This window comes from Pongo abelii, chromosome 10, assembly GCF_028885655.2.
Source record: "Pongo abelii isolate AG06213 chromosome 10, NHGRI_mPonAbe1-v2.0_pri, whole genome shotgun sequence".
In the NCBI taxonomy this organism is placed as follows: Eukaryota; Metazoa; Chordata; class Mammalia; order Primates; family Hominidae; genus Pongo; species Pongo abelii.
The window spans coordinates 28466321-28487088 of NC_071995.2; the positions used below are offsets into that span (position 1 = coordinate 28466321).

Consider the following 20768-nt stretch of genomic DNA (forward strand, 5'->3'; position numbering starts at 1 on the left):
AGTGAATGGTTCTATCTTACTGGTGTTCCAGGCATCCCTGGGGTATGGAAAAAAAATTCCTGCAGCTAGCTTGGTGTCTGCTCAAATAGCCACCCAGTTTTGTGCTTGAAATCCAGGGCCCTGGTGGTGTAGGCACCTGTGGGAATCTCCTCGTCTGCTGGTTGTGAAGACCGTGTGAAAAGCGTAGTATCTGAGCCAGAATGCACCATTCCTCATGGCACAGTCCCTCACGGCTTCCCTTGGCTAGGGGAGGGAGTTCCTCGACCACTTATGCTTTGCAGGTGAGGCGACACCCCACCCTGCTTTGGCTCACCCTCCATGGGCTGCACCCACTGTCTAACCAGTCCTAATGAAATGAGCCGTGTACCTCAGTTAGAAATGCAGAAATCACCTGCCTTCTGCATTGATCTTGCTGGGAGCTGCAGACCAGAGCAGCTCCTATTTGGCCATCTTGCCAGCCACCTCCACTGTGGCTATTGTTAATAATGTTGCTGTGAAAGTTCATTATGCAAATTATTTAATAGGTCACTCTTGTCATACCCAACTAAAACAGAGTCAAGGTACTCAGGGCACATAACATTGCTCCAAGAATGTAATTCTCTGCAAACCTGGCTGCTGAAACTGCCTGCTGTAACCTGAAACCAGTTTTACCTAACGGCTACTCAACCTGCTGCAACTCTAAGATTAGTTTTACCCACCACCTTCACTCACCAGTCAGACAGAGCTCCCCAGCTCCCCAGAACCTTACTAGTGCCAGTGAATGTTCTTTCAACACAGTTAAATAGGGGCTGGGTGTGGTGGTTCAGCCTGTAATCCCAGCACTTTGGGAGGCCAAGGCTGGTGGATCACTCGAGCTCAGGAATTGGAGACCAGCCTGGGCAACATGGCAAAACCACATCTCTACAAAAAAAAAATGAAAATTAGCCAGGTGTGGTGGCATGCACCTGTAATCCCAGCTACTTGGGAAGCTGTAGTGGGAAGATCACCTGAGCCTAGGGAGGTCAAGGCTGCAGTGAGCCGTGATGACACCACTGCACTCCAGCCTGGGTGACAGAGTCAGACCCTGTCTCAGAAAACAAACAAACAGAAAAACAATAAGTAACATTTCTTCTTTTATAAAACCTCCAGCCTTCTTTTTATTCTTCAGGCATACACAAGGAGGACCACTCAGTCTATGTGTATGTCCTGAACTACGATTCTTGCTTCCCAAAGAAAATGTTTTGAATTAGCAATTTATCTCTATATTTTATTTGATTTCAACACTTCAATGAACATGGAAGTATGGACATCTTTTCCACATACTGATTTCAGTTCCTTTGAATACAGACCTAGAGGGGAGATTGCTGGATCATATGGTTTCCAGTTTTCAAGGAACCTCCATCTTGTTTTCCAGAATGTTTGTATTAATTTACAATCCCACCAACAGTTTACAAAGGTGCCCTTTTCTCCATATCTTTGCCGACACAATATCTTTTCATGTGCCTCCTTGTGATTTTTAAAAATGACTGTGCATGTATAGTATTCTATCACATAGTGCTACCACAATTGATTCAACCACTCTCTCACACTTAGACATTAAAGTTATTTCCCTCTTTTGTTATTCTAAAGCAATGCTGTGATTAACACACATCTATTTAAGAAGTAGAAGTAGGCCAGGCGCAGTGGCTTACTCCTGTAATCCCAGCACTTTGGGAGGCCGAGGCTGGTGGATCACGAGGTCAGGAGTTCAAGACCAGCCTGGCCAAGATGGTTAAACCCCGTCTTTACTAAAAATACAAAAATTAGCTGGACATGGTGGCAGGCGCCTGTAATCCCAGCTACTCGGAGGCTGAGACAGGAGAATTGCTTGAACCCAGGCTGCGGAGATTGCAGTGAGCCAAGATCACGCCACTGCACTCCATCCTGGGCAACAAGGGCAAAACTCCATCTCAAAAAAAAAAAAAAAAAAAAAAGGAGTAGCAGTAAATTATATCATAGTGGTTGAAAGCATGGGCTCTGGAGTCAAGCTGATAGATGAAAATTCCAAATACTCTACCCGATAGTTACAGAATTTTTATAAGTTTCTTAACATCTCTAAGCCTCAGTCTTATTGTATAAAAGTGTAATACAAAATCAACAGAATATACATTTTTTTCAGCACCACACCACACCTATTCCAAAATTGACCACATAGTTGGAAGTAAAGCTCTCCTCAGCAAATGTAAAAGATCAGACATTGTAACAAACCGTCTCTCAGACCACAGTGCAATCAAACTAGAACTCAGGATTAAGAAACTTACTCAAAACCGCTCAACTACGTGGAAACTGAACAACCTGCTCCTGAATGACTACTGGGTACATAACGAAATGAAGGCAGAAATAAAGATGTTCTTTGAAACCAACGAGAGCAAAGACACAACATACCAGAATCTCTGGGACACATTAAAAGCAGTGTGTAGAGGGAAATTTATAGCACTAAATGCCCACAAGAGAAAGCAGGAAAGATCCAAAATTGACACCCTAACATCACAATTAAAAGAACTAGAAAAGCAAGAGCAAACACATTCAAAAGCTAGCAGAAGGCAAGAAATAACTAAAATCAGAGCAGAACTGAAGGAAATAGGGACACAAAAAACCCTTCAAAAAATTAATGAATCCAGGAGCTGGTTTTTTGAAAGGATCAACAAAATTGATAGACCACTAGCAAGACTAATAAAGAAGAAAAGAGAGAAGAATCAAATCGACGCAATAAAAAATGATAAAGGGGATATCACCACCGATCCCACAGAAATACAAACTACCATCAGAGAATACTACAAACACCTCTACGCAAATAAACTAGAAAATCTAGAAGAAATGGATAAATTCCTCGACACATACACCCTCCCAAGACTAAACCAGGAAGAAGTTGAATCTCTGAATAGACCAATAACAGGCTCTGAAATTGTGGCAATAATCAATAGCTTACCAACCAAAAAGAGTCCAGGACGAGATGGATTCACAGCCAAATTCTACCAGAGGTACAAGGAGGAACTGGTACCATTCCTTCTGAAACTATTCCAATCAATAGAAAAAGAGGGAATCCTCCCTAACTCATTTTATGAGGCCAGCATCATCCTGATACCAAAGCCTGGCAGAGACACAACCAAAAGAGAGAATTTTAGACCAATATCCTTGATGAACATTGATGCAAAAATCCTCAATAAAATACTGGCAAACCGAATCCAGCAGCACATCAAAAAGCTTATCCACCATGATCAAGTGGGCTTCATCCCTGGGATGCAAGGCTGGTTCAATATACGCAAATCAATCAATGTAATCCAACATATAAACAGAACCAAAGACAAAAACCACATAATTATCTTCATAGATGCAGAAAAGGCCTTTGACAAAATTCAACAACGCTTCATGCTAAAAACTCTCAGTAAATTAGATATTGGTGGGACGTATCTCAAAATAATAAGAGCTATCTATGACAAACCCACAGCCAATATCATACTGAATGGGCAAAAACTGGAAGCATTCCCTTTGAAAACTGGCACAAGACAGGGATGCCCTCTCTCACCACTCCTATTCAACATAGTGTTGGAAGTTCTGGCCAGGGCAATTAGGCAGGAGAAGGAAATCAAGGGTATTCAATTAGGAAAAGAGGAAGTCAAATTGTCCCTGTTTGCAGATGACATGATTGTATATCTAGAAAACCCCATTGTCTCAGCCCAAAATCTCCTTAAGCTGATAAGCAACTTCAGCAAAGTCTCAGGATACAAAATCAATGTGCAAAAATCACAAGCATTCTTATACACCAATAACAGACAAAGAGAGAGCCAAATCATGAGTGAACTCCCATTCACAATTGCTTCAAAGAGAATCAAATACCTAGGAATCCAACTTACAAGGGATGTGAAGGACCTCTTCAAGGAGAACTACAAACCACTGCTCAATGAAATAAAAGAGGATACAAACAAAAACCACTGCTCAATGAAATAAAAGAGGATACAAACAAATGGAAGAACATTCCATGCTCATGGGTAGGAAGAATCAATATCGTGAAAATGGCCATACTGCCCAAGGAAATTTATAGATTCAATGCCATCCCCATCAAGCTACCAATGACTTTCTTCACAGAATTGGAAAAAACTACTTTAAAATTCATATGGAACCAAAAAAGAGCCCGCATCACCAAGTAAATCCTAAGCCAAAAGAACAAAGCTGGAAGCATCACGCTACCTGATTTCAAACTATACTACAAGGCTACAGTAACCAAAACAGCATGGTACTGGTACCAAAACAGAGATATAGATCAATGGAACAGAACAAAACCCTCAGAAATAACGCCGCATATCTACAACTATCTGATCTTTGACAGACCTGAGAAAAACAAGCAATGGGGAAAGGATTCCCTATTTAATAAATGGTGCTGGGAAAACTGGCTAGCCATATGGAGAAAGCTGAAACTGGATCCCTTCCTTACACCTTATACAAAAATCAATTCAAGATGGATTAAAGACTTAAACTTTAGACCTAAAACCCTAAAAACCCTAGAAGAAAACCTAGGCATTACCATTCAGGACATAGGCATGGGCAAGGACTTCATGTCGAAAACACCAAAAGCAATGGCAACAAAAGCCAAAATTGACAAATGGGATCTAATTAAACTAAAGAGCTTTTGCACAGCAAAAGAAACTACTATCAGAGTGAACAGGCAACCTACAAAATGGGAGAAAATTTTCGCAACCTAGTCATCTGACAAAGGGCTAATATCCAGAATCTACAATGAACTCCAACAAATTTACAAGAAAAAAACAAAGAACCCCATCAAAAAGTGGGCGAAGGACATGAACAGACACTTCTCAAAAGAAGACATTTATGCAGCCAAAAAACACATGAAAAAATGCTCACCATCACTGGCCATCAGAGAAATGCAAATCAAAACCACAATGAGATACCATCTCACACCAGTTAGAATGGCAATCATTAAAAAGTCAGGAAACAACAGGTGCTGGAGAGGATGTGGAGAAATAGGAACACTTTTACACTGTTGGTGGGACTGTAAACTAGTTCAACCCCTGTGGAAGTCAGTGTGGCGATTCCTCAGGGATCTAGAGCTAGAAATACCATTTGACCCAGCCATCCCATTACTGGGTATATACCCAAAGGACTATAAATCATGCTGCTCTAAAGACACATGCACACGTATGTTTATTGCGGCACTATTCACAATAGCAAAGACTTGGAACCAACCCAAATGTCTAACAATGATAGACTGGATTAAGAAAATGTGGCACATATACACCATGGAATACTATGCAGCCATAAAAAATGATGAGTTCATGTCCTTTGTAGGGACATGGATGAAATTGGAAATCATCATTCTCAGTAAACTATCACAAGAACAAAAAACCAAACACCGCATATTCTCACTCATAGGTGGGAATTGAACAATGAGAACACATAGGCACAGGAAGGGGAACATCACACTCTGGGGACTGTTGTGGGGTAGGGGGAGGTGGGAGGGATAGCTTTAGGAGATATACCTAATGCTAAATGACGAGTTAATGGGTGCAGCACACCAGCATGACACATATGTACATATGTAACTAACCTGCACATTGTGCACATGTACCCTAAAACTTAAAGTATAATAATAATTTAAAAAGTGTAATACAAATAGGTAATAATAATAGGTTATGTATCATAGGATTGCTATAAACATTCTAAGTTAATTTATACAAAGCACTTAGAATAGCACCTGGATATAACATCCTTTCAATAAAATTTCATCATTATGGTTGTCTATTTCATTAGAATTAATTTTTAGGAGTAGAATTGCTTGGTCAAAAGGTGTGTTTTGTTTTTTTGTTTTGTTTTGTTTTGAGACAGAGTCTTGCTCTGTTGCCCAGGCTGGAGTGCAGTGGTGGAATCTCGGCTCACTGCAACTTCCACCTCCCAGGTTCAAGCAATTCTGCCTCAGCCTCCCAAGTAGCTAGAATTATAGGCGTGCACCACCATTCCCGACTAATTTTTGTATTTTTAGTACAGATGCGGTTCCACCATGTCGGCCAGGCTGGTCTTGTGACCTTAGGTGATCTGCCTGCCTCAGCCTCCCAAAGTGTTGGGATTACAGGCATGAGCCACCACACCTGGCCAAAGTTGTGTATTTTTGAAGCTCTGATATAAGTTGCTAAATTTAGGCTTGGTATTAATATTCATAAATTAATATTCATACCATCATTACAATCAATAATGTTTCTGTAGATGGAAATATGTGGATTGTTTTTAATACAAGAGGCTAAATAGAAATATTCTTAAAAACCTTGTATTTTGGATTTGGAAATAATGTCAGGAGTCACCTGTTCAATCCTGTATCAGTGAGGATAGGCTAGTGTATATGATAGTAACAAACAATCCCATAAGCTCCGTTATTTAAAGCAACAATGGTTATTTCTCACTCATGCTACATGTTCATTGTAGTGAAGTGGTTGTAGAAGGGTGGGTGTGTGCTCCTTATAAATCATAGACCCTGGTTAACAGGAACTCCATCTAGATAGATGCTTCCATACTTCCTGAGGCAGGAAAATGGGAAAATGGCAATAAATGCACTGGCTTTTAAGGCTTCTGCCTGAATGAAACCTATGTTAGTTTGTTCTGCTCATATTTCATTTGTCAAATGAGACATTGGCCAACACCTAACTTCAACAGGGTTAGAGAACTATAATCCTACTCTGTGTTCAGGAGAGAAGAATCAGTGTATTTGTGAACAGCCTTAACGACTGCCACAAAATCACTTGGGTTTTGGCTTATTTTAATTTTTTAAATTTAAATGCTATTTTTTTTGAAATAGGTAATATATTCACATGGTTCAAAATTGAAAAGTCACAAAATGTTATATAGTGAAAAGCCTATGTTCTTCTATCTTCTTACTTCCCTGAAGCCAACCAGTGTTAATAATTTTCTTGTGTTTCTTCTAGAGAGATTCTATACATATAGTATATTGGCAAAAACTCTCTCTCTGTGTGTGAGTGTGTGTGTGTGTGTGTGTGTGTGTGTGTGTGTGTATGTGCTGACTCTTCTCTGTTTGCCCTCAGATCCATTATCCACCCCTTATGGATCTGTTCTGTGCCCTAGGGAGTTGACATTTATAAATGCATCTCTCAAGTTCCCTTGCCCTCTCACTTACAGTTGAGTTTGGCCAATGGGAGACATCAATAGGAGATTGAAGAGCAGGAGAGGAGACTGTTTGGGCTACCCCTGCAACTCCCTCTGCTTTAGAGCTACAGTTGGGGCAGTGACTAAGTCTCTCTTTAAACACAGCTCTTGCTGGGTAGCCCTTCCTCTGGATCTTCATCTCTCACAGATCTCTGATAACACTGTTCCTCTTCTTGCCCCATAAGCCATATGAATGTTAATGACTCCCTACCATTGCTAGTTCGTCCCTGGGGGAGTCACCCTCTCTTTCTCTCTTATTAAAACAGCTTGATGGAGATATAATTCACATGTCATACAACTTACCCACTTAAAGTATACAGTTTAATATCTGAGTATCTTATATATTCACAGACGTGTCAGCATCTCTTTGTGTTTCCTTAAACTTGTTTACACCTTTGTAAATAGTCCCTTCATTGAATTTTCCTTCTGTTTCTTAAGGAAACAGAAAGCATACAGAGTGCTTTCTGTTTTCTGCTGGGACCCTGTTCCAAGAGGGCAGCAACCATTCTGCATTGTAGATACTAAATGAATATTTGTTTCTTGAATACATAAATGCATTGAATCTGTTAATTTGAATTTAAATTAATTATACACACAGTGGTATGTTGGCTCTGGCTCATACCAACTCAGGAGAGCCAATTGTTTAGTTTATAGGAATTTTGTGAGCTGGTTATTAAACACAGCCATTATTTAAAAATAAATTAACTTACTTTATTACTTTAATAAGTTAAATAAGTTATAAAAAGGTAATAACTACTAAAAATTAATCACTTCCAAATCATTTTACTACATTTCAGTATTATATGTGCTCTTGAGATTATTTGCATCTGCTGTATCCATATGGTAGAAATACTATATAATGATGCACATAGAGGTATGCGTGTCTCTCCCCAACTCTGTATTCCATGATGACATGTTGATATCTTGAAACTGGCCATTTTGGGAGTATTTCCACCACAGAAATCAGCAAATGATACAAATCAGGACTTAATTTTTTGTTTTGCTGATCATCTATTTTTTGTTTTGTTGATTATCCATTGATTTTTTATTATCTACACTTAAGAAAATGATAAAAATGTTAATACAAATTAAACTTCAAAGTTTATCATTGTGAATAACAGAACAAAAAATTGAGGAGATATTCTTCCAGTATTTGAAATTAATATCTGATTCAGCAAAGAGATCATGCATGTCATTGATGTATCAGTGAAGCTACAAAATATGTCTGTTTCATTTTCATCTTTTTTGTCTACCAGCATTTATGAATCTACACTTGTGGGGCTTGTTGTTGCATATTTACCAGCACAGTACTGTATATAAACAGCCACACACATCCACCTACACACACACCCACACACAGAGTTTAGATATCATTCTGTATTACCCATAGAGCTTTCTCAATCTTTTTTAGGTTTGCATTTAGGTACCTTATGAATGGATATTTAGACTGCAATCTTTTCCTGTTACAAAATAATACTACAGTGAATCACTTATGAATCATCTGTATGATCATAAGTGTGTTTGTAATGTCAATAGCTATTGCTAAATTGCTGTCTATGAAAAGTTTTACCAATTGATTGATACTCCTACAAGCAATATATGATATCTGTTTTCCCACACCCTCAGATGGATTATTGTTAATGTTAGTAACATTTATTCTTGGAGACACAATGTAGGAAGCCGCCTTTCTCAGGAGCAGACTGATCATGCCACAATAATAATAACTGGCAGCTGTAAAGAAATATTTGCAAGTAGCCTATCTTGGAAATAGAAAGGCACAGTACTGTTTTCAAGACTTCTGCTAAGAAGAGGATAGGTTAGTAAGTCATTAATGTTTTGGCTCATTCTCTTCAAAAGCAATATGGAGGAATTTTTCTGGTAGACACTGGAAAAAAGAGAAGGAGAAATGTCAACTTACAAAAGAAATGTCTGTGTAAATACAATAATTGCATGGCAGTGCTTGATAATTCTGTACTCAAGCCCCCTGGGCTCCATGTTATAGAGCTCCTCTGGGAAGGCAGAGGGAAGAACCAGAAAAAGGAGACTTATTTCTGCTAAGATGCATCCAGACCCTCTGTGAAAGACCTACAAAACTTTGAGCACAGTTTCCAATTATCCACATGTAGCTATCAACCAAGGTTTGAGCAGAAAACTGTGCATTCATATAATTTGACTTGCTTTGCATTTCTCCCTTTCCCTTTTCTTTTTACACTTCAAAAAGAGATAAAAGTCTTCTGTAGATATAACTGACAAAGCATCAGTCCTTAAGGATTTAAGAATCTTAAGACTGGGCTGGAAAAAAATGCATAAGCAAAGAGTAAGACCTGCCTGGCCACATTTCCTTAGCCACATTGCTTATGGATTGTCAGACTTTGACTCACAGTTCACAGATTAGTAGCTCTGTGACACTAGGGAGTTACTTGACCTTCAGTTGCCTCATCTATAAAATGGGGATAATAATAGTTCCAACCTCATGGGATTATTGTGGGGAAATGAGATAATCCATATAAGGTATTGAGCCAGTGCTTAACATATACATGCTATTGCTCAATGTATGCTATCAATTATTTTAATAGAAATATATATTATAAATTGTATGCACCCTTATTAAGCAGTAGAGATTTCATCATTCACAATAGATTTTTTTTCTGTTGCCTTTATGATCTCCTGAGTTTTAAAAAAACCCACTAAATATTCCTATCTCAGACCCTGTCTCAGAAAACAAACAAACAGAAAAACCTATAAGTAACATTTCTTCTTTTATAAAACCTCCAACCTTCTTTTTGTTCATTGGTGAAGTAAAGATCATTAGTGAAGTAGATCTTGGCTAAATAGAGTGGGTGAAAGTAGAAAAACAGTGCACTTCACAACCACTAGAATAAGGCTTTTTTTCTGTCTGGCTTAGTTATATGATACAATTGAGTCTATCCAGGCTTGGTTTTAAGTAACCATTTATTTGGCTGAACAAAATTAGAGCTTGTGTGCATTTATTATAACATATATCCAGGCCCTATTTAATCTCCTAGGAGAAGAAATGTACTAAATGATACACTGGTTGGTCATGGAAGAGCTTATCCAACTTAATTAAGTAGACCGTTTATTCCCATATAGTAGGTTAGACATTCCGATTCTTTCTGATGATTCTGCATTGGAATTTAGCTGACCAGGGAGTTGGTTATACATAGCATGGAACACCTTTCTTTTGCCCACAGTTTAATTATGTGCAGAGAGTAGAAAAGAGCTTTGATTTGAAAGCCTAAATACAGTTAAGACACAATGAGCTGATGACAAAGATTCTCTCTTTCTCTTTCACTCTCCTTTTAAGTAGCAATGCAACTGCACCTGATTAGAAGACTGATCTTTGAAAAATAAGTTCAATTCAAATCAAGAAACGTTTCTTGAGGAAACAGTTATCTACAAGGTACTGTGATGAGTACTATGAATAATAATAAGACAAAGAAGGTAATGTCACTTCTCTCAAGAAATCACCATTTAAGGGAACAAACAAATAAGCCCAGACCAGATAGTAATAAAATGTGGGAAATGCTACACTAGTAAACAACAACAAAAAAATCATATAGGAACTGTGATGAAGGCACCAATTCCATCAGGGGAGCAGGGAGGAAGGTGCTAAGGGAAATTTTGCAGAAGTGACATTTGAATTGGATCTTGGAGGATTTCCAAGATTTTTGTGGAAAGCAGAAAGGAGAGAGAGAAATAAACAGCATGAGCAGGAGCAGAGAACATCAGTGGTCAGGATGAAGCGCTAAAGATTTGCTAAGACCAAGTTATAAAGCATTTAATGGTCTTCTAAGATTGCCTGGGCTTTATTGTGAAAATAATGGAGAAAATTGAAGGTTCTTAGTTGGGACAGGTTCAGGGACCTGAACACGTTGAGTTTGGGGGAAGGTGCATAAGAGTGGGGACACACGGCAATGTGCTGGCAGGGAGTGTGTGAACAAGGAAAAGGTCTTGAATTGTAACTCTGGAGAACATCTCGTGATGGGTTGTGGAAGAGAAATATATGAAGGAGGCTCCTAAGAACTGACTTTTGAAATTAAAGGAATCCTGAGACAAGCATAAGAAAGCAAAGAAAAAGAGTGGTAAGGAAAAGGAATCGATCAGCAGTGTCAACCACCATACACAGATCCAGAGGAAAACGAAAAAGAAAGCTATTTGGTTGAGCATTTTTAGTGGCTCCTTTGAGACCACTTTCAATAGAATTAGTAAGGTAGAAACCAAATACCATGTCAGACAAGGAAAAATAATACTTGCAATGCACAGGAAATTTAAAGATAGGCAGGAGCTGATGTTGCATCTCTCAAGGAGGGTAGTATTTAAGAGCAACCAATGGAAATTATGAGAAATAGGAGCTAAAAAGGTCTAATCCCCAAAACCAGACAGACGAGAAACATTTGCAGAATGATGTCATCCTGCCTCCTTGGGTGATATCACTTTGTTCCTCAGATGTTTAACCCAGCCTGCATGAGTCAACATCTATATTTGGGCATCAGGAGAACTACCTTTTGTGCTATGTGCCAGTTCAGAAGTCTGTTTTTGCTAGTCTGGTTTAGCTCTGCCAAATTATTTTAGGCTTATGACTGCATCAACAGCCCATGGAAATTAATCTGTTTAATATCACATAGCTCTAATTCCAGCACACTTACTTCTATTCAATGTAATCTTAATTGGGTTTTTTTTCCCCTTTGCATTTGGAAGACACAAGGTTTATATTTACAAGTACATTCATAGCAGATTTTAAAAGGCAAAAGTGGAAATGTCAGAAAAACCATATATAGAATCCAAGAGCTTATATCGATTACTGAACATGACTAGAATAATAGTAATAACTTCTGTGAACTAAGTGCCTAGTGTTTGCCAGACAGTTTTCATTGAGTATCTTTGATTCTATAGCCCTAAAATGTAGCTACGATTTCCATCCAGAAAAGATTAAGTAACTTGATTACATTCACTCAGTCAGCAAATGGAAGAGTAGAGACTCAAAGCTAGACCTGACCCCAAAGCCCATGGTCTTTCACCACTCTGTGCCCTCTTCAAAATATCATGGTGCCCATTAATGCAAAAGAAAAGTGAACTGGCTGGGTGCAGTGGCCCACACCCATAACCCAACATTTTGGGAGGCCGACGTGGGCAGAGCACTCGAGATCAGGAGTTCGAAACCAGCCTGGCCAATATGGTGAAACCCTGTCTCTACTAAAAATACAAAAAAAAAAAAATTAGCTGGGCGTGGTGGCACATGCTTGTAATCCCAGCTATTCGGGAGGCTGAGGCAGGAGAATCACTTGAACCTGGGAGGCAGAGGTTGCAGTGAGCTGAGATCTCACCACTGCATTCCAGCCTAAAAGACAGAGCCAGACCCTGTCTCAAAAAAAAAAAAAAAAAAAGTGAACCAAGTCATATCAGTTATGTTTACAAGTGATGACCGAGACATTCAGTGGTAGAAGCTCTTTTTAGATGTAAATTACTCATCTAACTTTTATTGGGAAGTAAATATTTCAAAATGCATGTGGTTGACCAGACTTAATAGTAAATGACTCTGTATTTCTAATGGGATATTAGAGGAGAAGGCAAAAAAGGAAAGAAGATAGGAGCATTACACAACAGAAACAATGTCTGAAGGAAAATTCAAAATTTAAGAGCTGGAGATGGGTTCTTATAAGATCTCATAAGATTATAATTTTTCGGGAATTTTGAACTATAGTGATTCATTCTAAGAAAAAGAAATCAGTTCACAGCAAAAGAATCTCCCTAAGATTATTTCCCATCCCCACAAGCATTGAAAAATGCTTTTTGCATATTACACAGAGAAGTTCTGCTTGTTTTTCTCAACCCCTCCTTGTCAGACCAGGATGGGATGGGAAGAGTGGCTTACCTTTGTAGACCCCCTGCCAGAGAGCCTTCCCTTGGCATGGAATCTAAAGTAGTCTCCCAGACAATCTCTAGCACATCACTGAGTTATATTTTCTTCATAGCAGTACCTGAAATTATTTTGTTTACTCATTTTTTCATTGACTGGATTACCCCCACTAAATTTACACTCCATGCGAACACATTTTATCTTTTTGATTCATGGCTAAACCTGAAGCACTCAGGACGGTACCTAAAACAATGCCTCAAAAAAAATGTACTGTCTGAATGAATGAATGAGTTAATATTGCCAAGGGCACAGTAATGTGAATCCCCAGCTTAAAGTGGAGATCTTCACCCAAGAAATAAGTTTTATATCTCTTCCTGAAGAAAGAAACAGTTATGAGGGTGGGGAGTGTGTTTATGTTCATGGGCTATTAAAGGAAAACTCAGAAAGATGGTGTGGTAAAAAGAAATATGTATTTGGTCTTTGTTCCAGTTCTTTTTTTTGTTTGTTTATTTTTTTGTTTGGAGACAGGTACCCTCCAGGCTGGAATGCAGTGGTGCCATTAGAGCTCACTGCAGCTTAAACTTCCCCAGGCTCAGGTGATCCTCCCAACTCAGCCTCCTGAGTAGCAGGGACCACAGGCATGGACCACCATGTCTGGATAATTTTTACATTTTTTTTTTATAGGGATGGGTTTTGCCATGTTGCCCAGGCCGGTCTTGAAATTCTGGTCCACCCACCTTGGCCTCCCAAAGTGCTAGGATTACAGGCATGAGCCACCATGCCCCGCCAGTTCTCAGTTATTGACATAGCTTCCAAAATTCCCGGAATTTCCTGAGCAATAGGGGTGATAAAAGCATCTTTCGTTACTCATTACAAGTTCCTTTCAATCATACCTAAATTTATGCTAATAAGGTGGTTCCTGGTGGGCCCCTAGATAGCTTCAAGATAGTGGCTGGTTGCCAGGGGAACCAATCATGTGATAAGAAGGCTGGAGTTTTCAGCCTTCCCACTCCCCTCAACCTCCAGTGAGGGGAAAGGGGCTGGAGTTTGAGTTCATTCACTAATCACCAATGATTTAATCAATGGTGCCTGTGTAATGAAGTCTCCATAAAAAAACCTACACAGGCCGGGCATGGTGGCTCATGCCTGTAATCCCAGCACTTTGAGAGGCCGAGGCGGGTGGATCACGAGATCAAGAGATCGAGACCATTCTGGCCAACCAACATGGTGAAATCCTGTCTCTACTAAAAATACAAAAATTAGCTGGGTGCAGTGGCGCACACCTGTACCCCCAGCTACTCGGAAGGTTGAGGCAAGAGAATCGCTTGAACGCGGGAGGCGGAGGTTGCAGTGAGCCGAGAGCGAGCCACTGCACTCCAGCCTGGGCAACAGAGCAAGACTCCATCTCAAAACAAAAACAAAACAAAAATCCCTAAACAATGGGGTTTGGAGAGCTTCTGGGTTGGTGAACACATCCAAGTGCTGGGAGGAGGATGGGGACCCAAGGAGGGCTTAGAAACTCCTCCCCCATCCCCAGCCACCCCACTATACATTGCCCTATGCATCTCTGCCATTTGGCTGTTCCTGAATTGTATCCTTTGTAAGAAACTGGGAATAGTAAGTAAAGCACTGTCTTGACGTCTGTGAACCTGAGGAGAGGGTTGTAGGAATCCCCCTACTTTATAACCAGTTGCTCAGGAGTATGAATGGCCCAAACTGGCAATTAGTGTCTGAAGTGGGAACAGTCCTGTGGGACAAAGCCCTTAACCTGTGGGGTCTGCACTCACTCTGGGTAGATGGTGTCAGAATTGGATTGAATTGTAGAACACCTAGTTGGTGTTCGAAGAGTTAGAGAATGGATTGATGTGAGTGAAAACCCCATGTTTGGTGTCAGAAGTATTGTGAATAAAAACAATCAGAGATGGTTTACTACAAACACGTGAATAGAGCTGATTCTGAAGAATCTCCTTCCTCCTAGGAGTGAGGAGTAGTCCTGCAGTCGTATGTCCAAATTTGTCCTGTCTTGGATTTAAGGCAAAAGCATTAAGGATTAAGTTCAAAGTCTTATTGTTCCTAAAATAGCAGGCATGTGAACATTGTGTAATGCTGTACTAAATATATGCAAGTAATTAAAATGAGTTATTCATATTCAGACCTAATGCGATGTTGAATGTATTATTGTCCAGTATTTTTTTGGTGGGGAGAGGTGTCAGAATTTTCAAAGCAATTCTGGACAGGGGAATGTTTTATGCTACTAAGGTCTTACAGCATGGAATATCCTCTCTTAGAGCTCTGTATCTTGGAATGATTCCAAAAGACAGAAATAATATGGTTAGCACCCCTGGCTTTGGTATGGCTGAATACATTAGGCAGATAACCTTTTTTTGTTTAAGAGTCAGGGTCTCGCTCTGTTGTATAGGGTAAAATGCAGTGGCTCAATCATAGCTCACTACAGCCTTGAACTCCTGGGCTCAAGCAATCTTCCTGTCTTAGCCTCCCAAGTATCTGGGACTACAGGCACACACTCCCATGCCCAGCTAATTTTTAAAATTTTTTGTAGAGACGAGGTCTTGCTATGTAACCCAGGCTGGTCTCAAACTCCTGGCTTGGTCTTCCAAAGTTCTGGGATTACAGGTGTCAGCCACTGCACTTGGCTAGATTCCCTTTTATTAAACAGTCCATTTATTGAGTTAGAAAACACAGCCAACCTCCACCTGACCTGAATCAGATAGAGTAGTCAGAAGCACATGGCCTCTCACATGCCTTTATACTTCTCTCTAATAAGTACCTGATTATTACACCAAACGGCAACCTGGTATGTTTTTGGACAAGTCTTTGAAAAAAGTATGTCTTCCTAGTTAAAAATGGTTATTGTACTGCTGAAAACTGGGAAACCACTTACATAAAATATGTGTATATACGTGTATTTTCCCACAGCATTTTCTAATGAGAAATCATCTTAACTAATCATCCAGGCATATTATCAAAAATTGAAGAAGGGAATATTGACATACGAAAAAGCTAAGTGGAAGAAAGCAATACAATGAACAAAGGAGGAAAAGTCACAAAGATCTCTGATTTTAGCCAACAGAAATACACCATTTGTGTATTCCTCGCTGGAGGAGGGAAGACCCACTTTCAAGATGGTTCATTCACATGCCTGGAAAGCTGGCAGGAATGCTGGCCAGTGCCGGCTACAGCTGTTGGCCAAAGGGGATGATCATTCTCGACATGGCTCCTCCATAGCTGCTTGGGTCTCTTCATAGCTTGGCAGCTGAGTTCCAAGAGGGAAGAATTAGAAGTTTCCAGTCCTCTTAAAAAGCTGGGCCCAGAATTATCACAGAATCATTTATCCTGTATTCTATTGGTCAAATCAGTCTCAGGCCTAAATAGATTCAAGAAGGAAAAGAAATAGACCACAACTCAGGGGTGGGCTGGGATGACTTAGAGAGTGACAAGGAATTTGCAGTTATTTTTCATTTATAATTCATTTCTTTATTAATCCTTAGCAGTTTTAAATGTATATATATACAGATGTGTATATGTTTTCTTTTTACAAAATTCAGATCATACTGAAAAAAGTACAACATGAATTTTTATTATATCACAAACATTCTCCCAAGTCATTAAATATTCTTGAAAAATCGATTTTACTGGCTGTATCATATGGATTTGCCATAATTTATTAATGATTAAAAAATTGTCTGGAAATAAAATACCTTTTAAAATGCAGTAAGTTACTAATAGTTCTATATCCATGTGGTTCTATTATGGGTGATTTGGATTTTTTTATTGTATACTTTTCTGCATTCCTATGTTTTCTACAATGACATACACTGTAATTTTTTTTTATCCCTTCAGGTGCTACTGTCTTCCTGTCAGTCTGTGTCACCCCAGAACCATCTCTGTTCTAAGCCAAGGTGTGGAAGAAGCCCTTCCCATAATTCTGCTAAGCTTTGTCTTGCAATTTCATGGTGTCTCCATCAGACATCCGAATTGAGCCTTGAAGTGTGAGTAGGAGTTCATCAGGTGAGGGGTAAATGTAACACTTACATTTTGCTAGAGTCTACCTCTCTCCCAGATTGACTTCCTTTTCATAGCTTTATGAAATCAGTTATACCAATTGATGCTGGGGTTGCCTGCCTGCACCTCTAATCTTGGTTGGGGCCGGAAACTCCCTGCTATTGTAGCAGCAGCCTCACATCACTGCCTCTGTCACCACCAACCACAGCTGGAGCAGGAGTATGAACTGGATACTGTAAAGGAAATGCCTGTGTGACCACCACTGTGAGAACCTTAGCATTTGAGATGGACCTTGTGGCACTGCAGGCCACAGGCTCTTGCACAGTATTTATAATCAGTAAAAAGAAGTTAATAATAGAAATGGCATTGTATCTGGAGTCTGATTCATAAATCTTGCTGACTATAGGCCAAAAACCATTAAGTTCTGACTCAATGTCACTCAAACCGAGAGTGTTTGAAACTAAGGGCTCCAGAGCTCTGAAATGCTAAAATGTCTTTCTGTGAATAATGCTTTCCTTGGGAGCAAATCAAGAAATACTCCCAGTGTGTTGGCAAGTAGTCTTTCCAGAGGCCAACATTAGGAAATTCAGACTGTCCTGTTTAAAAATGGTAGAATATTGGTATTTCAATTCCTTACACAATGGTTGATTAAAACTAATAAATATAGCATATGTTTGCAGTTTTACCCCAGAGGCCATGATAAATCAGGTACAGTGGTAACTTCTCCTTGCTAACGTTGACATTTCCTACTGCTGTGGGTGGAGTGCTCATGGACCTGAGTATCTGTGATAAATGGCACGAATTTCCTTAGAGAAAAGCCACACCCTACATCTGATTATTCTCTTTAATCCTGTACATTTGGGTAGAATTTTTTTCAGGGCTTTTATTTTTAGGGCTTATTTAGAAATCTAGAATGAGAAAATGTTCGTCTCAACTCTGAGATGTGTATGTATGCGGGTGGATATGTGTATGTGTTTCCTACTTCTGAGTCATGCTGTCCAGGAGAAAACAAGGGACAAACCTTAAGGGGGCCCCATTAAGTATAAAACACTGTGCTGCGTGCTGAGCCAAGGTGCACTGCTTGACCAGCAAAGCACCTGGGTCCCCATCTCACCAAGTAGATGCATGGTCTCCTCAGTCCTGCACCGTGAAGAAAGCCTGGTCAGACCGGCAGAGGTTCCTTTGACTCAACAATCCTTTAAATAGTTGTCCTGACCTTTCCAGAAGCCCGGCCTTCTGTGGGCTGTGTTAGAAATTGCAGCCATCCTCAGCTCAACAGCTTGTGGCTACTTCTTAGCCTTTTCTCAGACCATTCTGTCCTTGAATATGTCCAGGGGCTTTCACCACCGCACCAGTTCTAGCTCTCCCTGACATCCTCATCCAGTAGCTGCCAAGCCTGCCACCCCACTCCATTCATATTATTAATAGTTTCTTATTGCGGCTATAATAAATTGTCACAAATTTGGCAACTTAAAGACACAAAAATTTATTCTTTTGTAATTCCAAAAGCCAGAAGTCTAAAATTGGTTTCAGTGTGTGAAGTCAAGGTGTTGGCAGGGTGCTTCCTTATGGAGACTCTAGGGGAATATGTTTCCTTGCCTTTTCCAGCTTCTAGAGCTGTTTTCCTTGCACTTTTTGGCTCATGATCCTTTCCTCTGTCTTCAAAAGCAGCAATGTAGCATCACCTTCAAATCTCAATCTCTCTCTACTTCCATCTTCACGTCACCTTCCCTCTTAGAAGAACCCTTGTGATTACATCAGGCCCACTTGGCTAATCCAGGACAATCTCCCCATTTCAAGATCCCCAACTTAACCACATTTGCAAAAATCCCTTTCGCCATAAATGTAACAGCGACAGGTTACATAGTTTAGGACATGGACATCTGAATGTCCATGGTGAGGCTGGGAGCCACTATTTAGTTTAACAAGTCATTTGGTGCTGGCCAGCTGCTGTTGCCTTAAGACACCTAAATTAATCATGCCAGTGTTCCTGCAGAGGGCTCTGAAGTATGTTAACACATATGTGAGGTGTGATTTTTATCCTAGAGGAATAGTACATGAGAGCTGGAAGCAGAACATTGTAGCAGTCTCTAGAGTCAGACTATCTGGATTTCAATTCTAGTCCCTGTCTCTTAACCACTTAAAAGCTATGTGGCTGGACATGGTGGCTCAAGCCTATAATCCCAGCACATTGGGAGGCCGAGGCGGTGGATCACCTGAGATCAGGAGTTCGAGACCAGCCTGACAAAATAGCGAAACCCTGTCTCTACTAAAAATACAAAAATGAGCTGGGAGTTGTGGCATGCCCATAGTCCCTGCTACTCGGGAGGCTGAGTCAGGAGAATCGCTTGCACCTGGGAGGCAGAGGTTGCAGTGCACTGAGATCGTGCCACTATACTCCAGCCTGGGTGATAGAGCAAGACTCCGTCTCAAAAATAAAAATAAAAATAAATAAATAAACAAATAAATAAATAAATGCAAGCTATGTGACCCAGGGAAAGTTACTTGTTCTCACTAAATCTGTTCCTCATCTATAAGCTGACATCTGTCTCCCAGCATATTGTAAAGATAAAATGAGGCAGTGCTTATAAAGCAATTAGTACAGTATGCAATATATAGAAAAATATTCAATAATGATTAGCTCTTATTACTATGAATAGTCTGTTTTCCTTAATAGATAAAAGCAGGAGGTTCAGAAATATTAAGTGATTGATCTTTGCCTCATCCCCCCACCCTCAGCCTCAGAAGCTATAAATAGAGCAAAATCCCAAGTGAGACACTGGAGCTATTTGGACCCAGCTGAGAAACCCCTTTACCCCACCTCCCCAAATACAGCTGATGTCACCTCACCCTACTGCAGTTCACACCACTACAGAAGGGCCTCTGAGCCATGCGCCTTCCTTTCTCCTTCAGTCTTCCTGAAGGGAGCCAATGCCTTGACATCCATAGTACTTGCCATTGACCCATAGGTCCTTGCCAGTGTCCTGCAATGCTCCCCACACAGGCCCTCAAACCCATCTTGGCAAATGCTTGCTGCAGGCATTATTTTGATGAATGGTCCACTGATGTAAGTCTCATTGCTGCTGCCTACTGGGTTTGGATGTCTAATTTATGTTTCAGAATTAACATGTCCAAGACCAAACTTTTGAATACCTCCAACCCAACAGCTCCTTCCTGGATGATTCTCATCTCAAAGAATGGTGTCACCATACTTGCCAGCTGTCACTCAGGACAAATACTGACACCACCCAGCCTAAGGCGCCATCATCTCACATCTGGAGTATTGCTACCTAACAACTCTTTCTACTTTCTTTCTCTTACAATCCCTCCACAACATGAATTAGATAATGTCACTTCACCATTTAACCCTCTCCCGTGGCTTACCATTATTCTTAATCAAAATCCAAAGTCCTTATCATGGCCTACAAGTCCCTGCAAGACGTGGCCCCTGCCTACTTCCCTGATCTCATTTCCCAATATTTTTTGCTTTCTCACAGCTCTTGAGCCATACTGGCCTTCTTTTTTTTTTTTTTTTTTTTTGAGACACAGTCTGGCTCTGTCACCCAGGCTGGAGTGCAGTGGCATGATCTTGGCTGACTGCAACATCCACCTCCAGGGTTCAAGCAGTCTCCTGCCTCAGCCTCCCAAGTAGTTGAGACTACAGGCATGCATCACCGTGCCC

At 40.2% G+C, this 20768-nt stretch overlaps 1 protein-coding gene across 6 annotated transcripts in view; it reads left to right on the forward strand.

Annotated features, from left to right (window-relative positions):
• The window catches only part of LOC100440134 (liprin-beta-1), a 155337-nt gene extending 137877 nt beyond the window's left edge, over positions 1-17460 (forward strand). For 5 of the 6 annotated variants that reach the window (XM_063711720.1, XM_054527017.2, XM_054527020.2 and 2 more), the window contains one exon: positions 16925-17460. In XM_063711720.1, the coding sequence (XP_063567790.1) occupies positions 16925-17077 (153 nt within the window). In that variant the 3' untranslated portion in view covers positions 17078-17460. The remainder of the gene's footprint in view (positions 1-16924) is intronic. The other variant, XM_054527022.2, reaches the window with a different exon arrangement.
• The last annotated feature ends 3308 nt before the right edge of the window (positions 17461-20768 follow it).